At 43.3% G+C, this 22,938-nt stretch overlaps 1 protein-coding gene and 1 pseudogene across 17 annotated transcripts in view; both read right to left on the bottom strand.

Annotated features, from left to right (window-relative positions):
* Positions 1–732: 732 nt before the first annotated feature.
* Positions 733–22,938, bottom strand: part of LOC105494257 (uncharacterized) — a 28,079-nt gene continuing 5,873 nt past the window's right edge. For 14 of the 17 annotated variants that reach the window (XR_011617952.1, XR_011617953.1, XR_011617949.1 and 11 more), the window contains 4 exons: positions 21,054–21,124; positions 20,881–20,965; positions 17,739–20,760; positions 14,926–17,607 (listed from right to left, as the gene is read on the bottom strand). Coding sequence is in view for 1 of the 17 variants with exons in the window: in XM_071088070.1 (XP_070944171.1) it covers positions 18,687–19,907 (1,221 nt within the window). In the remaining 16 variants the exon portion in view is untranslated. Of the gene's footprint in view, positions 866–14,925; positions 20,761–20,847; positions 20,966–21,053; positions 21,125–22,938 lie in introns of those variants that run through there. The other 3 variants (XR_011617962.1, XR_011617955.1, XM_071088070.1) reach the window with 3 other exon arrangements.
* LOC105494255 (non-histone chromosomal protein HMG-17 pseudogene) lies at positions 6,096–6,464 on the bottom strand (annotated as a pseudogene).

Here is a 22,938-nt window from a genome sequence, read left to right as displayed (position 1 = left end):
AATCTATGCATGGAACTAAATTACACTTGTACCCAACACATTTATATAAATAAATTAAAAACAGCCACTACTAAGAGTTTGCTATCTTGCTTATTCATACATAAAAATACTTTACAAATGTTTGCTATGACATTAACTATTATTGTTACAGGAGTTGAAAAGAAATTATTTAGGCAGATAGAGCAAAACAGTCCTTGATAAAGTTTTCTTTTCAATAAAAAGAAGTCCACAAATTATTATTATATATATATTTTTAACAAAGAGCAGCCTGTAAAATTGAGCTGCAGACATAGATAAGCAAGCTGGAAGCTTGCATGAATAAATGCCGGCAGCCATGCTGCAGCTTGCTCTGCAGTGAACGCCAAGAAATAAGTATTCAGACAATTACAGCTGAACAGGGAGGGGAGCAGCTCCTCCAAGAGAGTGCTGCTTTAAGATTCATCTGCCAAGTACTTATTGAGAAGGCTAGTTGAATTACAGTTTAGACAAACAAGAAACATCCACCATGTGGCTATTTGGGGTCGGGTCATGAGGCACATATGGCCTTATTACATCTAAAAGCACTCAAACCACATTCTTAGGAGGCTGTGTTTAGCACTTCTTATCACACATTCTGTTCCTTGTCCTATTTTCAGGGTCAAGGAATTAGTCTCATGCACAAACATACACACAGTGCCTCAGTATTTTTCCATGCCTTGACCTCAAATGCCTTGTAGATAAGCTTGAATGTATTGTTGTACACTCCACACATTTCCCCCTTCTTTAATTCTTAGAATGTGCTGATTATCCAATGTAAAGTAAACTTCTATCATTCTTCCCTGGTCGTAGTTGGGTTGAGTGGCCACACAAAGCCATTTGCAGATGCCTAAAAGATACACAAAAGAATAAACATAGCGACCACCACCCCAATGCGTATGTTTAGCCCAGACAACCAAGTATTTGGGTTCAACAACTGAAAGTCTTCTTGTAATAACTGAAGGGTATTTGTTTGTAATTGCCGAGACCATCACTTAGGCTGTTTATTTAACTTACACTAAAGAGTAGAAACTTAAGAAGACAGGTGGTGGTGGTAAGCCCCATGTAGGTGTGCCTTCACTCTCCCAGGTATATTGGGAGCTATTATATGGCATAAGTGTGACACTGATTGAATTATATTGCTAATCACAATGTAAATTTTGACGGGTAATGAATGCCTGCTGTGGATCCCCTAGCCATTCAACGACAGCTTCAAGGGCCACTAGGTGAGATTAAATATTTTTATCAGTATTTACTTGTTCTTAAAATTCATGGGTTACATTGTATACCATGTGGTTCACCACTGAGGCTGTATGAATAGATTCCATCAAAGAGACAGCTGCAGTAGCAGCAGTTGTTAGTATAATAATAGCTGAAACTAAAAAGGCAATTAGAGAGGCCAGACATTTTTTTTTTTAATATGAGACAATGCTTTTCTAAATAACTGCAAAATAGAATCCCCTTTCCAGTTCTGGGTTGGATATACAGGGAGCCACAATCCTGACCACCATTTTAAAATAATGACATAGGGCCGGGCATGGTGGCTCACGCTTGTAATCCCAGCACTTTGGGAGGCCAAGGCAGGCAGATCACGAAGTAAGGAGTTTGAGACCAGAATGACCAACATGGTGAATCCCTGTCTTTACTAGAAATACAAAAACTAGTTGGGCGTGGTGGTGCATGCCTGTAATCCCAGCTTCTTGGGAGGCTGAAACAGGAGAATTGCTTGAACCCAGGAGGCAGAGGTTGCAGTAAGCTGAGATCGTGCCACTGCACCCCAGCCCATGTGGCAGAGCGAGACTCTGTCTCAAGAAAAAAAAAAGAAAATCATGACATCGTTTATATTTAATTGTGTAACGTTTTGATGAGACAAGCATGTAGCATATCAACTACTGGAAGAAACAGAAATACTATAAAAGGATTGATTCTGTTCTATGTTAGGAATACCCTGCCCAAACAAAAGTATGTAGGGGTGCATAGCACAAATCAGGACTGTATCAGTAACATTATTGTGCAAGGAGAGGGTGTAGTTGTCACCACTATAAATGTAATCACTTTTATTATGAAAGAACCCATTCAAAAAAGGGAAGACCTAGTTTCCAAATTTGGATATGCACAGGGCCTAAAACTTGTTCCCCTTTCGATTGTAATATTCGTCCTGAAAGCCCACACTCTGACCAGGTGATGGAACTATTGGCTGGACTCCCAAATCCAATAGTCTGATTTGCAGACATGGGATCTCCAAGGGGTCCCCAATCAAGTAAGGTGCCACTATCAAACAGGTCCTTGACGCGGCACAGGTTGTCTGCATGGGGATCACTGGACAGCCTCAAACTTATATCGCCAGTCTTTTCTCGGATGGCATATAGGAAGATCAGGCATTTGTATAATTTCATTAGAAACCTCAGTAAGATTACTGGTAATGGCAGAAATAAAAGTCAAGTTTGTGGGCTTAACATCCCTTTTGAGCTGATAGTAAAGATACTCCTGAGGAATGTGAGTAATACACTTATGTGCCAATGTAGAGAAACAAAGGGGAGGATTGCTAGACAATAAAGACAAGGAGTCATTAAGTTTAATCCATCCCAAATTTTCAGTGAGGGAGTAAGGGGCATCCATCGACCTCCCATCCAAGAAGTATTATTAGATGACAAAGGCGGGTCAGCATCCCACCACGTAATAACATTGAAAACCGAGGGATTCAGAACATGACTCCAATAAAGATGTTCTTGAGCTAAGCCCACCTGGCAAAGAACAAGAATTACCAGCCACCCCAACATCCATGTCTGTCTTACTTTCTCAGAAGCTTCCCCATTACCGCCAGATACATAAGAAATTGGTTCTCTGCAGTTGCAGGGGTTCCCATGGATGCAAGCCAGATAGTTCCCTGTTGGTCCCTATCTGGGTAATGTCAGGTGCTGTCCCCAGGTAATGTCAGGTGCCTTCCAAATCATCACTGTCAGTTTTGGTCGATTCTCCAACGACAGGTCCTTCATTATCAGGAGGGGCTTTCTTCAGTGGTCTCTAACTCATAATATGGCTTCACTCATTTTATGGGGATCCATTCTAGTCCTGTATTTCATGAAACACAAACCGCACCTCAACTCCATTGCAATGCCTCATAAAGTCCCTCCCAATTCCCTGTACAAACGTCTCAAATTAACATCTTTCGTTTTGTGACTTCAACCAGTTTCATCCTACAATCAATAACCATCTGGCCATCTTGTCCAATATTCAAAAAATTGAGAGTAAGATTTTTGCTATCTGTTCTCAAGGAGAGAGCTCCCGTATTCCCTTTTTCATTTATTAAGATATACTTTAAGGGTTTGATGAGCTTGTTCAACAATGGCCTGACAGGTCGAGTTATAAGAAATACCAGTTTTGTGTTGTACGTGCCAAAGTTGCAATGCATATAAAAACTAGTGCTAAGATAGCAAGGACCATTATCAGTTTTAATAGTCTGTGGAGGGCCTAAGGTCATAATAGATTCAAAAAGATAAGCAATTCATCTTTAGTTTCTTCTCCAGTCTATGGAGTCACGTATATCAGGCCCGTATAAGTGTCCACAGTAACGTGGAGAAATTTAAAGCGTCCAAAAGGTGGATGCTGAGTAATAACGGTTTGCCAGGTAGCATTAGGTACCAGACCTCATGGGCTGGCACCAAGTCCCAGTGATAAAAGGGACAGAGAATGCTGTTGGCAATCAGGACAAGTTTTAATAATCATGCAAGCTTGATCGAGCATTAAATGAAACTATTGTTTAAGACTGTGAGCAGGCTGGGCACAGCGGCTCACACCTGTAATCCCAACACTTTGGGAAGCTAAGGTGGGTGGATCACCTGAAGTCAGGAGTTCGAGACCAGCCTGACCAATATAATGAAACCCCGTCTCTATTAAAAATACAAAAATTAGCTGGGCATGATGGCATGAGCCTGTAATCGCAGCTACTCGAGAGGCTGACACAGGGGAATCGCTTGAACCTGGGAGGTGGAGGTTGCAGTGAGCTGAGATCGTACCACTGCAGTTCAGCCTGGGCAACAAGAGTGAAACTCCGTCTCAAAAAAAAAAAAAAGACTGTGAGCATTCTGATGAAAGAAGGAATGATCAGCTTGAGCTTACAAAAATGCAGGAGAGTCTCCAAACCTCATCTGTGTTTGTACCAGAGCATCAGCTTGAGTGTTCCCTTCTGACAAGGGACCAGGTAGCCCAGAATGAGAGCGAATATGTGTGATATAAAAAGGTGACAATGGGGACAAAGGAGCTCATGTGTTGTGAGAAACAGGGTTAGTAGGGGTTCTTTAGTAATGCCTTTTAAATGTGCGAGATCTAAATGAGTAATACTATACACTGCATAAGCAGAATCACTAATTATGTTCATGTCTTGGTAAGGAAAAGTTTGTAAGACCAATATTAGGGCACCTAACTCAGCCTGTTGTGTAGTTTTGAAGTGTTCCTGGATTTTGTGCTGCCAATTTTGCATGGCATCTTGCCACACTATAGCTGACTTTCCCATTTTTCTTGAACCATCTGTAAAGACAGTAGTGGCATGAAGCAAGGGCTCAGAGACAACAATAGATGCAAATTTAACAGGCACAGTTTGTAAAAAGTTCAGGAGCTTAGAGGCTGGTAAATAGAAACTGATATTACCAATAAAGTTGGTCATTGCAACTTGTCAATCAAGATCACAGGCTAAGAGAGTATGAAACTGTCCCTTGCTTAAAAGTAAGAAAAGAGTAGCAGGGTCATATCCTGACAATTGGATGCAATGTTGGCATCCCTTTATGAGAAGCTATTAAATCTGTGGTCTTTTTTAGGTGTTTTGAGGGGGTTACAAGACAGATAAAGCCACTCCAAAGGAGAAACATTTGTTCCAACTTGCCCAAGCATTCCTGTAGGGCTTTGAGGGGTATTAAAAATCAAAAGATTTTGATTTTTTTCTGTCTGTCTGTCAGGATCTAAACCCAATATACACCATTGGGCCAAGACTTGCTCCACAGCCATAAGCTTTGCCTGTGCTAGCCAAGAGAGGTCTTGCAGTGAATTTAAAGCAGAGTCACCTTTCAGGGTGTCAAAAAGATTAGTCAAGTAATTTGCAGGAATACCTAAATAGGGACGTATCCAACTAATCTTTCGTAGGACTCGCTGTCATGTATTAAGGGTTAAGTGCTGTGGAAGAATTATTTTCGTAAGTTGTGGCCTGAGCGTAGTAGATAAAATAAGACTTCCTATATAGAGCCACAGAACCATCAGCTGGACTTTTTCTTGTGCAATAACGAGACCATATTGTAACATATGCTGTACTACCATTGCATGAAGTTGATGCAGTAATGACTGATGCTGAGCAGCTATCAAAATATCATCCATATAGTGGAAAATATTTGCCTAGGGGAAGGATTGATGCACAGGAAGTAAGTCTTCATGTACATAAAGCTGACATATAGTAGGGCTATTCATGATCCCCTAGGGTAGAACTGTCCATTGATAACATTAAACTGGTTGCAGAGTATTATAAGTGGAAACAATAAAAGCAAAATTTTCTCGATCCTCAGGATGCAAGGGTATGGTTTAAAAAAAAATCCTTTAGATCAATTACAATAAGAGGCCAGTCTTTGGGGATCATAACCGGAGAAGGTAATCCTGGTTGCAAAGGCCCCATAGGAAACATTACAGCATTAATAGCACAGAGGTCATACAATAACCTCCACTTTCCTGACCTTTTAAGAATGTTAAAATAGGAGTGTTCCAGGGACTAGTCCTAGGCTCAATGTGGCCAGCGTCTAGTTCTTGTACAAGACATTGGATGTGTTGCAATTTTTCCTTCTTAACGGGCCACTTACCCGCTCATACTGGGCTAGTAGTTTTCCACTTGGTGTCTGATAATTTTCAAAGGAGCAGTGGCCCTACCAAAAAGGCGGCAGGACAGAGAGGTTTAAGCCCCAGTGTTCTAGGGCATCTCATCCCCACAGAGAAAATGGAATCTTCAGATAAAGGGCTTAACATGGGTGATCTTGCCTTCTGGGCCCAAAAGTGGATGAATATGCCTACTTTTTTTAAAAAAACAACAACAACAAAATTCTGCTTTTTTATAAAACTTGATTAAAAATAGTATTTCAAACTGTACAGTCACCAGAAGTACACAGTTATCAAAAATGCACACACTTCACTTGGCATCTCCAGCACCTTCAGCTTTCTGTGCCTGGTCTGTTTTGGCATCTCCGTTTTCTGCAGGGTTATTCCCCTCCTTGCCAGCATCAGCTTTTCCCTTTTTCCCTTTGGGTACCGTCTCTCCCTTCTTTTCAGGGGCCTTTTTGGGCCTGGGCTCTGGCTTTGGAGGAGCAGGTTTAGCAGACAACCTCGCGGATCTTCTCTGTGGTTCGTCCTTCACCTTGGCTTTATCTCCTTTAGCATCCCCTTCAGCTTTTCTCTTGGGCATGGTGGCGACGGCAGCAGGACGTAGGTGCTGGACGCCGGATGCAGCGGTGCGCGGGCTTTGGTCGGTCTGGGGGTCGTTCTCGCCTCTTCTTCAGAATATGGCTACTTTTTAATGGCTGTTGATACCCTCCAACACCCATGATAGAATATCAGGCAGGAGAGGCCCAATCTGAAGGCCACTGTTTTTTAGCTGTTATAGTTTGATCAGCCACTATATCAATAATTCTCATAAACATAACTCCATTAATTGTTACTTCCAAGTATGGTCTATGACATGACACTGGAGTACTCCAAAAAACTTTCATCCCTGAGTGGCCGAATCCCGAGGCCCCACAGGTCTTCTGTTGAGCATTACCTTGAAGGTAAGGAATAAGAATAATCTGAGCAAGGCAAGTTCCTTTAGATGGTGTGGACCCCTGACACCTGTGCCATAATTTAATTTCTCCTAAATAGTGTGAATCTATGACTCCAGGGAAAATTTGAATTCCTTTACGTGTACTATAAGACCTTCTGATAATCAATCCAAATGTTCCTCTGGGTAATAGGCCATAGATTCCAATAGAAAATAGCTGGACCCCATCTTGCTCTTTAAGCACCATGTCTGTTATGACTCCGAGGTCCAGCCCTGTGCTGCCAGAGGTGGCTGAAAAGAGGTTATGGTTGCTATTTCTGGTCCTGACTAGGAGGGAAAGTCATTTCCCAAGTCTGGGAATTGGTGTTCCTCCATGGATTTTTCTGAGCGCTGGAGGTCTTGCCCCTCTTCCTGTTTCCCGATAATGGGTGTACATCCTTATCAAATTTTGATTTTCACTGATTAGCCCAGTGCTTACCTTTGCCGAATCACCAGCATTCTTGAGAGGGTATTTTAGGGGCCTTTGATTTCTTTGGGACTCCCTTCTGTTGGCATTTTCCAAACACGTACGTAAGCTTAGTCTCAGAAGTATTCTTCTCAGCATCTCTTCACCAAACTATATGAATTTTATTATTTATTTATTTATTTATTTATTTATTTTTGAGATGGAGCTTTGCTCTTGTAGCCCAGACTGGAGTACAATGGCGCAATCTCGAATCACTACAACCTCCGCCTCCTGGGTTCAAGCGATTCTCCTGCTTCATCCTCCTGAGTAGCTGGGATTACAGGCATGTGCCACCATGCCCAGCTAGTTTTTCGTATTTTTAGTAGAGACGGGGTTTCACCAAGTTGGCCAGGCTGGTCAGAAACTCCTTACCTCAGGTGATCCACCTGCTTCGGCCTCCCAAAGTGCTGGAATTACAGGTGTGAGCCACCGCACCCAGCAACTATTTTAATTTTAAAAAGTAAGAAGTGGGGAGGGCTTTTTAATGTTTTATTCCTTTCTATTCAGTTTATCTTATCCTATACATAAATGGAATAAAGCGTGGTGTCTGTCCTGACCAAATTTATGTTGCGGTGATGCAGAAATGTCTATGCTCCCATGCAAGAGACGAAAAATCATGTTACCTGGGGCCCAAAGAGATGTTCAGGTTACATCTGTCAGGACTGATATCATAAGAGAGAGTCATCTTTTGAGCCCAGTGAGATTTTGGTGAGTCATGTGGATGACATCAGAGACAAGCATTACCCGAACTTAGAGTCCTTACAAGACTCTCATATAAGATTGTCTTAGAATATGGTGGCCCAGCTCACACAGAAGAGGATGGCTGTGCATCCAAGTGAGACTGATATTTTTTTCTCAGGAGCAGAAATCTTAATGTAGGAGATGGCCACTCACTGAGTAGTCGAAGCATGCCCTGATGGAACTCTCTCGGGGTCGCATTGCACACTGTCTCCCTGAGTTGCATAAAGCACAGAACAGCATATCTGCACTCCGGCTTCTAGTGTGTACCAACTCAGCAGAAAACACATCCCTATCTATTTTGTTTCAAAAATACTTTGTTTGCCATGAAAAAAAGTGAATTAATATAGTAGAAACCCAAGGACTGCCTAGGGGTAGGTAGCAGGTCTGTCATCACCAGAAGTATTTAAATGCTGGCTAGATGAATACTCTGTGGAAATGGTTCACTCTTTGTGAAAGGGGTAAAATAAATCTTTTTCTTGGGCACTGACAGATCTAGCGAAGATCCTACCATACAATAGATAAACAGCAACTTCTGTTTACTAAATAAACTTTATTTTCACAGATTACAGGTGAAGCAAAATATTGATATAACATTAAGGTATCACAAGACCACTTATGTTCTTCACGGGGTTTCAATTAAGAAATTACATGAAAAATAAGTCCATGAAAGGAATTCTGATGCTCTTAATTAGCATCTGAACTGCTCTGATGGGCTTAAGCCATTGTGAAAGTCCTAGCTTGGTTCCTACCCAGAGTCTCTTCTCATGAATCCTATGCTTAAAAGTCAAACCGATAAAGCATCACTACGTCAAACACAAACTTCAACACTCTTAACATGTAGGTGTAAATCTCATCTGAAAATCATTGAAAAGGTCAGGTCATCTACAAGAAATCTGTCCTTTGCATTTTAGTATCAGTAAATTAAAAGGAAAGCAGTAAAAGAATAAGAGAAAGCCATTTAATTATTTTTGTAGGTAAGAACATAACATTGGTTTATCAGTTACATAGTATTTTTCATGCTTCATCCATGCCAGGTACTTAATTTTTAACCAACTCGAACACATTACAAGTGGAGAAATAGCTAAAAACATGGAAAACATATACATAACTCTTTAAAGGGTAGAGAACATGCCCAGTTCATATACATTGCTTAATCCAGCATTCCAATCTCAGTAAGGCACCACAATCCACCCAGCTATAAAATCCAAGATCAGAAAGTCACCTATCCCTTCCCCACACCATCCCACCAGCAAGCCTCTCCTACCTCTTAAACCTCTATCAGATCCATCTGAGCTCCCATCTCTACTGTCTCTATGCTTCAGGCCACCAGTGCTTTTCCAATTTTTCATAAACTAGCCTTCTAACTGATCTTCTTCCAAACAGAAGGCCAATCATTATTTCCTTCTACCAGGTCGATTTACTACTACGGGTAAAAATAGTCCATAACATTCAAATCTCACCATGGTACTTCTGGACCCAACACTTTTTACAGCTTTCCAGAGCTCTTACAAGCCTACTCTAGCCCCCGCCTACTTCATCATTCCTGCCATTCCCCTCATTCAGTGTCTTTTCTTCTTCCAAACACACTGTACTTCTCCCACTTTCCTGGACGCATCCACCTTTTCAACCTCAGCTTCTGTACCTGCTGTTCTCTGAAGGATTGTTTTTCTTCCTGTCACCATTCTTCAGATATTAGTTCAAATATCACTTCCACAGGATGCCTTCCTTGACCTGCATCCCGACATCCTCCATTCCTCTCCCATACCCAAAGGCCAAACTTTACTTCATAAGTTCTTGTCATACTTGACTTTGAGCAGTTAACACTGATATAAGTGAGCTTTTCATGGCTGGATGAGTCTCTTTCAATGTGATATATACTCTCTGATATTAGCAACTGTCTATCTTTGCAATACAAGTAAGCTTGGTTGTAAAGACAGAATCTTCACAAGCAGATAATTGGATATTTATGGAATAAATAAAAATGTGTAAATGTAAAAAAATTCATGGGAATGGTAAATGTGATAGTGAAAAACTGTCTCTTTTAAAAAGAGGCTAAATCTGATACAGAACTGTACTTAGAAAAAATAAATTGTAAAACCTTAATAAGCTTTTGAACACAAAAATGGCCCTTGGAAAACTTATTTTTATGATTTAAATACAAATCAAATCCAGAGAAACACAAGTTAAGCCTCCTTTAAGTTACTCTTGGTTTACAACTTTTAAGTTGAGTGTTTTAACCAAATACATATAGATTTAACTGACCAAATTACAGAAAACCTGTTTGAGATGTTAAACCATTATAAAACAATCCACTGAACCAACAATTAAAAGCTCTAAAGTGAAAGATAAAATAGCCTAAAAAATCTATTTTCTGTATCACAGAGGAAAATATAGAAGCCTCTTCAGAAATAAAACTAAGTTAGAATATTATATCTAAATGTATCTGCCAGGTATGAATCTAAATTCTAGTTATCACACAAGCACTTATTAATCGACATTTACAGTTAGTAATGTATCCTTAATCAATCAGGCTTTCATCTTGTATAAAAGATACTAAGAATTTTTCACTCACAATGCTAGCATTTTCTTTGTTAAAAATTTAATCTTTGAAAAGAAAAGAATGGTCAATGGTTCACCTTGTGTTTCAGAATACCCACCTTATCTTCTGGGTATCTCTTTTATTTATAAAAATATATGTACCTCTATTAAAAGAAAGTTAAAATTTTGACTGTGTGTATTTAGAGAAGTGCTTTGTTGTTGTTTTTAACAATAAAGTACCAGGGTAAAATAACTTCCCCCGAAACAGTAAAAATGGTTCTTTTTGTGAGTGTGATATATAATCAATTATTATCAAGTGGGTGCATTGCACATACACACATCAAGCAAGATTTATACCCTGCCGGTTTCTGGTTTTGAATCAATTTTAAAACCAAGAGGTAATGGAATGAAGGGAAGTTAAATTATATATAAACAAACACTGCTATTAACTCATACCACTAGTGAAACAAAACTCTAAATAAGTAGAGAAAATGAGTTCACACACTGAAGCTCTGAAATGTTCTGGGTCTTTTATCTGTGCGTTTATTTTTCCTATTGAATTTAAAGTTCAAACCAAAATCCACTAATAATGTTTAGAATTATTAAAGGCCACAGTATGACAGCTTTTAGTGCAACCAGGCATTAAGAAGCATTTTCTTTTCTCTTTAAGATGAGCCAACTTTTATTTTAGAATTTCTGTAATTTAACATTCTTTCCCACCAAAGCACCTAAATCTTTTTCATGTAGCTGCAAATGACTACATGACAGATATGCCAAAGTTGTTAGTTTATGTCCACTTCCTTTACTGAATGTGTAGTGAAAGGCCTTAGTTTTCAATTTACATGTGGTTCTTCTCCAAGATCTTTAAAAAATCTCATGTTTATATTAGAAATCAACATGCAAGTTCAAGCCCGGTGGCTTATGCCTGTAATCCCAGTACTTTGGGAGGCTGAGGGAGGCCAATCACCTGAGGTCAGAAGTTCGAGACCAGCCTGACCAACATGGCGAAACCCTGTCTATACTAAAAATACAAAAATTAGCCAGATGTGGTGGTGGGTGTCTGTAATCCCAGCTACTCAGGAGGCTGAGGCAGGAGAATTGCTTGAATCTGGGAGGCGGAGGTTGCTGTGTGCCAAGATTGCACCACTGTACTCCATCCTGGGTGACAGGTCATCTACAAGAAATCTGTCAAAAAAAAATCTATCAAAAAAAAAAAAAAAAAAAGAAATCAACATGCAATAGTCAGTGAGCACCAACCATGCAATGCAATTGTACTAGGTACAAGAGATAGAAAAAATAGTATTGAGGTGGGAGAAACACGTTAACAGATAAATTGCAGCACACAGACTTGACACATGGGGGTAAAAGTTATTAGGAACAGAAGGCCTAATTCTTTCTAGAAAAGGTAGTGTTTGAGATGGGTCTCAACAGAAGAATAAATGTTCTTTGCTGGGGGAAGGGGATGGAGACACAACAAAAAGAACCCATGCAGCAGCAGAGGCAGTAAAGAATTATTCAGTGTGGCAGTGATGTGGAAGATAGAGACAAGAGCCAAGACTAGCAATTTGGTTTGGAAGCAGATGAGGGTCTTTGTAAAACAAGTCAAGGAGTTTGAATTTTTCTTTTTATAGACAACAAGGAGCCAAAAGATGTTATTAGGCAGGCAAACAATGAGAGCAGCTTTAGGTTTTGAGGATAATGCCTCTGGCAGCAGGGTAGAAAATTAACAGCAGTAGGGATAAACTGGTGGCAGAAAATTAAGAGGTGTTTATGACTCAATGAGGTCCTTAGGTCAGGAGTGATTAAACAGCCCATGTCAGTGACTGAAGCATGGTTCTGGGGAGAGCCTGGTGACTGATGGACATGGGAGTGAGAGAGACATGCATTAGGACAGCCAGTAGTAATGTTCCTGGCTTAGTAGGTTGTGTGCCTGGCAATCACCTTCCAGAGGAGATGGAGATTACTTTCATCTTTACAAGTACTTGCAGGATGAGGGAATCGTACAGTGATCACGATGACAAAAGGTTACAACTTCAGATAAGTCATAAGTGAAAATATAGAGCTGGAGTTGCCAGTTTGTAGGTTAGAGGACAGGTCAGAAAATGCACAGGGCATTCTGCAGGAACAGAACTCACTCCCAAGTATAAGATTGCAAAGGTTGCTGCAGAGAACAGGCGTTGGGTACCTGGCCACTGGCACCAATGGGATGCTTACAATCTGTCCACTGATTTAAGAATTTTAGGCAGGGTACGGCTCACACCTGTAATCCCAGCACTTTGGGAGGCCGAGATGGGCGGATCACGAGGTCAGATTGAGACCATCCTGGCTAACGCGGCAAAACCTTGTCTCTACTGAAAATACAAAAAATTAGCCGGGTGTAGTGGCGGGCGCCTGTAGTCCCAGCTACTCGGTAGGCTGAGGCAGGAGAATGGCCTGAACCTGGGAGGCGGAGCTTGCAGTGAGCTGAAGTCACGCCACACTCCAGCCTGGGCGACAGAGCGAGACTCCATCTCAAAAAAAAAAAAAAAAAAAAAATTTTAAAACAACTATTCTCAAGTGTTGCACATGTCTCTAAGGTAAGAGGGAGCCCACAGCACTTTGGGGGCAACTGTCTGCTTACTGCAGGCAGCCTTTCTTTTCTGGAATTCAGTCTCCTCATCTTCCTGCCTTCTCCCTTGCATACCTCCTGCTTGTGTAATAGGGTGGAACATGGGAGGGCAGGACAAAGTTCAGACCAGTGGCACTGGTTGGCTAAAAGAGCACTCCTTTCATTATACTAGACAGTTCTGGTCTGAGGCCTGGGATCCCAGAACATAAAAATTATCACTCTCTCTTTTATTGCATCCCTGTATTATCCCCATCCCTCTCAGCCATAGCAGCTGGCTGACATCCACCCTCTCAAGAGGACATGTATGGATAGAAGACCTGGCTCACAAACACTGCTCTATGAAAAGGGCAGATAGTTATGTAAGAATTTTGCAAAAACTTGAGAAATTAAAATAAGAGAGACTATGAATGCAAAAACATTAACTGTCAAGCAAATAAGAGCTGATTCAAAGAATTTTTTTAAAAGATACGCTCCACATAACTGAAAGCATGAGGAAGACTGGCAGATGACAGCATCACAGCGAATTTCCTCAATAACTGAGGCGGTGACTGGGAAAACTGAGCCACCTACCAAAACAGCTTTACAGAGCCAATGCATCTCATTTGTTGTAGAAGCTGATGAGTTCTAGAACTCTTATTTACTATGGAGTTTTCAAATACATTCAACAGCACTTCATGTTTTCCTCAATCCCAAGCTTCTTGTAAAACTTTGACCCTGCCAACCATGGCACCTTAGAGGCAGATAAAAGCTTACCTACTTTATGGAATTTCAGATTTCTAAATATAGCACATGCAGTACAGGGAATGCACCCAGTGTGCTTGTGGATGCAATAAAGGCCACTACTATACCTTCAAGCAGGCTTCGTTGTCTTCAGCTCTCCTGACATTTGGGGCTGTCCTATGCATTGTAATATGTGGAGCAGCATTTCTAGTGTCTGTACGCTAAAGGCCAGTAGCACTCTTTCCCAAAGCAAGACAGTAAAAAATTTATCATTCTGGAAAGGAAATCCACAGTGGACACCTTCAAAACCTCCTGATCTCAAAATATGCCACTTTATTCCATATGTAGGTTTTGAGTTTCTGGAACAGTTATATTATCCTTACAACAAACCCATGAGGTAGAAAAGCTACTGACAAGATGCCTGTCATCATATTTATCAATGGTAATGCCACCAAAGGCTAAAGTTTCATTTTAAATTCCCTTATACCTTCAAAATCAACCGAATTTATTTTGAAAAAAAAATATGGTCTTCTTTATTAAAAATAACAACACACATACACAGAGGTAAATAAGCAGTATACATTTAAAGCTACATAGTTTTGAGATCAAGCTGATTCTATAAAGCAGCTGTTCCATGGGGCTAAGCGGTAGTTAGGAACTGTGGATTCTGAGCTTCATTTATTGCCAGCCCTTGGGTTGATCATAAAGCAGCTATAACAGGTGTCAATATATCCACCCGACCCTAATAGTTTTGCTCTGAGTAGAAATGTGAAATCTTTGCTGAATGCTTTCAAAAAACCAGGGTGAAAATAACTTAGTCCAAGAAGGTACACCAAAATGAATACGGAATATCTTTTTTTTGTTGTTGTTGAGACAGAGTCTCGCTTTGTCGCCCAGACTGGAGTGCAGTGGCCGGATCTCAGCTCACTGCCAGCTCCGCCTCCCGGGTTCACGCCATTCTCCTGCCTCAGCCTCCCGAATACGGAATATCTTAAAGTAATTAAACCACCAGAAATATCCAATATATAATCCTACCCCATTGTCTCTGAGAAAAGGGAAAAAAGAGAAGAATACAAAGCAAGCTATCGAAAGACAAATACAGCTTTTAAAAGTTCTATCTAATTAACCCCACTGAGAAATGTTTGGCTACCCGCAGGCACTATACAGTGTAGGACAGTGGCTTCCAATCTTTTTGACACCAGGGTCTGGTTTTGCGGAAGACAATTTTTCCGCACGTGTGGCGGGATGGTTTTCATTTGGGATGAGTCAAGCGCATTACACTTACTGTCCACTTTGTTGCTAATATGATTACATTGTAATACATAATGAAATAATTAAACAACTCACCATAATGTAGAATCAGTGAGAGCCCTGGGATTATTTTCCCGCAACTAAAATGTTCCCAACTGGGGGTGATGAGGGGCAGTGACAGACCTTAAGGCATTAGATTCTCAGAAATAGTGTGCGACCTACATCTCTCACATGCGCAGGTCACAATAGTGTTTGCCCTCCTATGATAATCTAATGCTGCCGCTGATCTGTAATGCAAGTGATGGGGAGTGGCTGTGAATAACGTCGAAGCCTCACTCACCCACCATTCACCTCCTGCTGTGCAGCCTGGTTTGTAACAGGCCACAGACTAGTATCAGTCTGTGCCCCGGTGTTGAGGATCCCTGATGAAGGGCAACTACATTGAGTGATTGATTGAGTGAGTGAGTGGGTGAGTGCAATGGCGCAATCTCAGCTCACTGCAAGCTCCACCTCCTGGGTTCTAGGAATTCTCCTGCCTCAGTCTCCCAAAATAGGTGTGATTATAGGCATGTGACACCACGCCCGGTTAATTTGTACTTTTAGTAGAGATGAGGTTTCACCATGTTGGTAAGGCTGGCCTCAAACTCGTGATCTCAGTTTATTCACCCGCCTCAGCCTCCCAAAGTGCTGGGATTATGGGCCTGAGCCACAGTGTTCTTCTGACTACATTTATTACCAGTCATTTATTACCAGGGCACCTATGTTGTACAGTGCCTGGCATACACCAGGTTGTTAATTAACAGCTATTGATCTAATGCAGGACTAATAAGATAAGGTTTATTTTTTTCCCTTCAACATGCTGTGCCTGTTTCAGATGCAAATAAGACCTCAGGGGTCTGCCTGAAGTGACTTAAAATAAAAAATGTTCCCCTAGATGGGAACGTTTAGTTGCAGGAACATCAAATAGTCACTTGGATAGTGTAATAAGTTAGGTATGAATGTATCACCTGTACTAGCTTAGTGAGATGCATGTTTACATCACATAACAAACACCTGTCTGCCACGCTCAGGGCTTACAGTCTGAATTGCTGATGAGAAATAAAGTGGTATCTAGACACCCCAGAGAATGCTTATATCCATAAGCATTAGTAGCATTTCTAAAAATTATCAAACATCCAACAAGTCCTTTAAAAACAAGATATTCTAACATGCAAGCAGTTTAGCAGTATTTTAAAAAATGATAAACAGTGCAACTTCATTCACTTGAAATGGAGCACAAGACCCTTTGAAAGGAATTCATACCCATTCCTGCAAAAATTGTCGACTCTTGAAGGTACCACAGAACTAAGCGTTTCTTTTGTGTGTGTTTCCAAAGAGGTTTTAGCCAAGACTTTGGCCTCTAACAGACTCCCTGATTAAAATATGGCTTAGAAATTCTACCTGCCTACTTGAAAAAGCATCAAAACTGAAGAATGCTTTTCATGGGCGTGAAAAATGAAAACAAAATCACATTGTTCTCTTTGCAATTCCCTTTCCCTCACTTTCCCCTTCTATTAAATATACTTCAGCATCATTGTGCACAGGTGCAGGGACCACTACTTATCTAAAAAAAGGAACAAAACCTTCAAATATATGGGGATGGTCTGGTAACTGCCTTTGCAGAAATCATTTTTTTTTCCTCCAGATGGAAGTGTCTCACTGTTTTCAGCCTTCTCATCTAACAGACAAACTTAGTTTCCACTGACTTTGAAAGGGATAAGCTTGAGTCTAAACTCTTAAGCAAGAACGAGGGTTCAATTTTCTAATAATGAAAATCCCAGACAGGTTTTTCAACCTACCAAATCGTTACAATTTTATTCACCCTTCTCTCTCTCTCCACAACCACTAACATCACCACCCACAAAAGAAGAAGAAAATCCCTCCCATGTTCCCCGAATGTGTACTGCTGCTAGCTCCGAAGCTCTATAGAGTTTTGTAATGGAGTGTGAACTGCTGGCCCGGATCTGGGCTCGTGTTCTATCTCCTAACCAGTAAGGAGAGAGGGAGGACAAATCCGCTGAGCAGAAAAAACAAACAAACAAAACAAAACAAACAAACAAACAAAACTTTACTCCTCATTTATAACTTCTCATTGATGCAGAGCCGAAGAGGATCGCCAGGTGCCCAGGGCGCCTGACAAGCGGCCCACTGGCCAGCGCGTTCTGCCCTGGGCCGGATCCCAGCGCCCTGCAGGTGTCCGCCCTGCCAGGAAAGGAAGCGGCCCCGCCAGGCAGTGGGATCGGGCACAGCGTCCCGTCCTCACCCTTGGCCACGGAGTGAGTGACATCCTCGATGTGCCTTCGGTTGAGAAAACGCGCCGCTTCCCAGGGAGGGCGTCGGTGACGGGAAGGACCTCTCCTGCTCCTTAGTGGGATGAGGGGAGGGGGGATCAGGCAGAGGCTGGTGCTGGGGACAGAGGAAGCGACACTAGGTTGCAGGCTGGTGTGGGAGGAAAAAAGGAAGCCCCGGAAACAGCCACAGATTTTTCCAGCTGGAGAAGCCCCCCCACCCCGCCCCTGCCTTTTTCCTGGACTCACGATGGAACCCGGCACGGAGTCCCATACTCACACAAGGAAGGTGCACTCCACACTGACGGATCCCTGTAAAACACACACCCCGCCAACGGAAGCGAGAGGAACGATAAGCGCACCCATGGCAGGGCCCTGACCCTGTTCTTTCCTGGGCCTTAGGTGGTAGTCGGCCACACCAAAACCGCCAGCCAGGAAAGGGCCAGGGCGCAGGGCTGCCTGCTGCCCCCTCGACGCCAGTGTCCTCTGCCCAGAAATTTCAAATCCGCAAAGCAGGGCTCGGCAGGCGCTTCCACCAAACACCCTGGCGAGAGCGCCCCGGGAGGCCACCTCCTGGCCAGCACCCCTGATGCTTTGCGGCTGCGGGGGAAAGCAGGAGCCCTAGTTTCCAGGCTTCCCTGCCAGAGAGGGACTGGAAAGGCCGTAGAAGGAAAGTTCCTCATTCCACAGGGGAAGGATGCCAGGAAAGAGAGGGCAGAAGGTGGGGAGCAGCGTCCGGAAGATGTTTCTGGCCTACAAGGCTTGCACCATCCGAGTCCCGGCGGCTCTATAACAAATAAATTCACCCCAGTGTTCCGGGAGGCCAAGGCAGGAGAAGCACTTTTGTCCAGAAGTTTCAGAGCAGCCTGGGCAACGTGGTGAGACCCCGTCACTACGGAAGACATTTAGTCAGGGGTGATGGGCCACGCCTGCAATCCCAGCTACTCGGGAGGCTGAGGTGAGAGGCTCTCTTGACATTACAGTGAGTCATAAGCTTGTGCCACTGCACTCCAGCCTGGGTGACAGAGCAAGACCCTTTCTCATAGAATAAATAAATATATAAATAAACTCTGTGCCTCGGTTGGGCCGGATTCCTACCCTCCAAAAGCTAATATGGATGCACATCAGGTCTTTCTTGGGCAGCACTGCAGAGACCGTCACTACACGTGCTGGGTGCTGCTTGACATGGCCAGTAGCTCAGAAAGAGGAGGAGTAGGAGTGAAGGAGTGGAGAAAGAGGAGGAGGAAAAGAGGAAAATGTAGAGAGAAAAATGGAGGAGGAAACAAGAAGAAGAGGAGAGGAGGAGAAAATGAGAAGATAGTAAGAATAGAGGAAGAGGAGAAAATAAACAGGAGAGGAAGACAAGGGAACCAGGATAGATGAAGAGAAAAACAAAGCTGGGAGGAGGACAGAAGGAGGAGGAGAAGAAGAGGAGGAGGAAAAGAAAAGAAGGATGAGGAGAGGAGAAGGAGAGGAGGAGGAAAAAAAAGGAAGAGAAGAGGAGAAAAAAGGGAGGAGAAAGAGAGAAGGAAGAGAAGCATGAGAGACAAAGGATGACAGGAGGAGGAGGAGAAGAGGATAAGGAGAAAGAGGATCAAAGGAAAATGAGAAGGAGGAGAGGAGACAGAGGAGAAGGAGGAGGAGAAGATGAGGAGGGGGGAAAAGAAGGAGGAGGAGACAAAGAGGAAGAGAGGAGAATGAGGAAGAGGAGAGAAGGAGGAGGAGAGAAGGAGGAGGAGGAGAGAAGGAGGCGGAGAGGAGAAAGAAGAGGAGGAGGAAAAGGGGAGAAGGAGCAGAGGAGGAGGAGGAGGAGAAAAAGAAAAGGAAAAGGAGGAAGAAAGAAGGAGGAAGAGAAGAAAAAGGAGGAGAGGAGGAGAAGGAGGAGGAGGAGATGAAAAGAAGGATGAAGAGAGAAAAAGAAAAAGGAGGAGGAGAGGAGGACAAGGAGAAGAGGAAAAGAATAAGGAGGAACTGAGAAGGAGGAGGAGGAGCAGGAAGAGATGATGAGGAGGAGGAGCAGGGAAAGGTGAGGAGAAGAGAAGGAAGACAAGAGGAGGAGAAAGAGGAGCAGGGAAAGAAGGAGAGGAGGAGAAAAAGCATAAGAAGAAGAGAAGGAGAGGAGGGGAGGAGGAGAGGAGAAGGAGGAGTAGAAAGAGTAGGAGAGGAAGAGGAGGAGGAGAGGAGAAGGAGGAAGAGAAAAATAGGAGGAGAAGAGGAAGAGGAAAGGAGGAGGAGAAGGAGAGGAGGAGGAGAGAAGGAAGTGAAGGGGAAAAACAGGAGATAATGAGGAGGATGAGGAGGAGGAGAGGAGGGGGAGGAGGAAGAGGAAAGGAGCTGATGGAAAAGGGAAAGAGAAAAGGAGGAGGAAGAGAAGAAAGTTATCACTTTGTGACATTCAGTAATTATGACTATTGTCATGGCTTTTGGATTAAAGTTTAAACTCAATAGAGATGAGAACAAAGATCAAAGATCCAGATTATTTCAGAGCTCAATTTCAGAGCTAAAAAAAAGATACGTGGTAATACACCTGTGGACACTGCCAACATTGCCAATGCAAAAGAGTTGCATTACTTTGGTTTTGGATCCAGCCGTATGTCACTATATGCAATGTATGCAATGCCTAGGAGAGGGCAGAGAGCCACAACACTTAGGTGCTGGGCCTAGTGATATGTCACAATCTCTTTTTGTTCAGAGCCCAAACAGTAGAGGAGAGCCACATCACCTAGGTTCTAGGTTCAGCAATACATCACAATACTTTCTGAGAGGAAGACCAAAGAAGGAGAGCCACATCACCTAGGCGAGAGCCCCAGAGATACGGCACAATGCCTTCTGTGGGTAGGGATCAGGAAGAAGAGGAAAGTGACATAACCTAGGGACTACAGCCAGCTATATGTTACAATCATCCCAAGGGGCAAGGACGATGCATGAGAGGAGAGTCACATCAAATAGGTGGTGAGCAAAGCAAAATGTAACAATCAGAGAAGAGTGTCATCTCCTACATGCTGGCCCATGAGATATGTTACAACCTCCCTATGGGCAAAGCGCAGGTAAGAGAAGAGATTAACATCAAATAGTTGATAGGCTAAGGGATATTTTGCAATGCCCCCTGTAGAAAGAGACTAGGAGAAATAAATCAGATTGCCTGTGTGCTTGGCCCAGGGATGATAAGTCACTTTTTCATCTGTGGAAATGGCCCAGGCAGGTGAGGAGAGTTACATCACTTAGATGCTGGGAACAGAGATATGTAACAATCTCTTCTATAAGCAAGACCCTGGTAAGAAAAGAAAGACACATCAAATATTTATGGACCCACAGATGCCCCCTTTTTGACAGAGTCAAGGCAAGAAAGTCACATCACCTTGGTCCTGGGCCCAGCAATAGGTCACATTACCTTCTGAAGACAGGGCCAAGGCAAATGAGTAACATCTTGGAGCTGGGCCCAGGATATATGTAACAATCTCCCCTGTGGGCAGAACCTAGGAAGAAGAGAAGTGTCACATTAGCTAGGTGCTGAGCCCAGAGATATGTCACCATCCCTCCAGGCAAGAGATGAGAGTACATTACCTGGGTGAGGAGTGCAGGGAGATGTCACAATCCCCTTTTTAGGCTGTGCCCAGGCAGAAGAGTCACATCGCCTAAGTGTTAGAATGAGCAACGTGTCACAATGCCCCTTGTGTGCAGCACCTCAAGGGAGGAAGGTAGTTGGATCGTGGGGCGGTTTCCCCCATACTGTTTTTGTGAAAGTGAGTGAGTTCTCGGAGATCTGATGGTTTTAATGTTGGCCTGCCCTACTAGGTTGGGGAAGTTCTCCTGGATGATATCCTGAAGAGTGTTTTCCAACTTGGTTCCATTTTCCCCCTCACTTTCAGGCACCCCAATCAGATGTAGATTTGGTCTTTTTACATAATCCCATACTTCTTGCAGGCTTTGTTCATTTCTTTTTCTTCTTTTTTCTTTTGGTTTCTCTTCTCGCTTCATTTCATTCATTTGATCCTCAATCGCTGATACTCTTTCTTCCAGTTGATCGAGTCAGTTACTGAAGCTTGTGCATTTGTCACGTATTTCTCGTGTCATGGTTTTCATCTCTTTCATTTCGTTTAGGACCTTCTCTGCATTAATTACTCTAGCCATCAATTCTTCCACTTTTTTTTCAAGATTTTTAGTTTCTTTGCGCTGGGTACGTAATTCCTCCTTTAGCTCTGAGAAATTTGATGGACTGAAGCCTTCTTCTCTCATCTCATCAAAGTCATTCTCCGTCCAGCTTTGATCCGTTGCTGGCGATGAGCTGCGCTCCTTTGCCGGGGGAGATGCGCTCTTATTTTTTGAATTTCCAGCTTTTCTGCCCTGCTTTTTCCCCATCTTTGTGGTTTTATCTGCCTCTGGTCTTTGATGATGGTGATGTACTGATGGGGTTTTGGTGTAGGTGTCCTTCCTGTTTGATAGTTTTCCTTCTAACAGTCAGGACCCTCAGCTGTAGGTCTGTTGGAGATTGCTTGAGGTCCACTCCAGACCCTGTTTGCCTGGGTATCAGCAGCAGAGGCTGCAGAAGATAGAATATTTCTGAACAGCGAGTGTACCTGTCTGATTCTTGCTTTGGAAGCTTCCTCTCAGGGGTGTACTCCACCCTGTGAGGTGTGGGGTGTCAGACTGCCCCTAGTGGGGGATGTCTCCCAGTTAGGCTACTCAGGGGTCAGGGACCCACTTGAGCAGGGAGTCTGTCCCTTCTCAGATCTCAGCCTCCGTGTTGGGAGATCCACTGCTCTCTTCAAAGCTGTCAGACAGAGTCGTTTGCGTCTGCAGAGGTTTCGGCTATGTTTGTTATTGCCCTGTCCCCAGAGGTGGAGTCTACAGAGACAGGCAGGTTTCCTTGAGCTGCTGTGAGCTCCACCCAGTTCGAGCTTCCCAGCAGCTTTGTTTACCTACTTAAGCCTCAGCAATGGCGGGCGCCCCTCCCCCAGCCTCGCTGCTGCCTTGCCGGTAGATCACAGACTGCTGTGCTAGCAATGAGGGAGGCTCCGTGGGTGTGGGACCCTCCCAGCCAGGTGTGGGATATGATCTCCTGGTGTGCCTGTTGGCTTAAAGCGCAGTATTGGGGTGGGAGTTACCCGATTTTCCAGGTGTTGTGTGTCTCAGTTCCCCTGGCTAGGAAAAGGGATTCCCTTCCCCCTTGCGCTTCCCAGGTGAGGCAATGCCTCGCCCTGCTTCAGCTCTCGCTGGTCGGGCTGCAGCAGCTGACCAGCACCGATCGTCCGGCACTCCCCAGTGAGATGAACCCAGTACCTCAGTTGAAAATGCAGAAATTACCGGTCTTCTGTGTCGCTCGCGCTGGGAGTTGGAGACTGGAGCTGTTCCTATTCGGCCATCTTTGATCTGATGGTTTTAAGTGTTGGAAGTTCCTCCTTCATTCACTTTCTCCCTCCTGCCACCTTGTGAAGAAGGTCCCTGCTTC

The sequence above is a fragment of the Macaca nemestrina genome, chromosome 20 (assembly GCF_043159975.1).
Source record: "Macaca nemestrina isolate mMacNem1 chromosome 20, mMacNem.hap1, whole genome shotgun sequence".
Taxonomy (NCBI): Eukaryota; Metazoa; Chordata; class Mammalia; order Primates; family Cercopithecidae; genus Macaca; species Macaca nemestrina.
The sequence above is the reverse complement of the archived record's forward strand: the minus strand, read 5'-3'. Positions and strand labels throughout refer to the sequence as shown.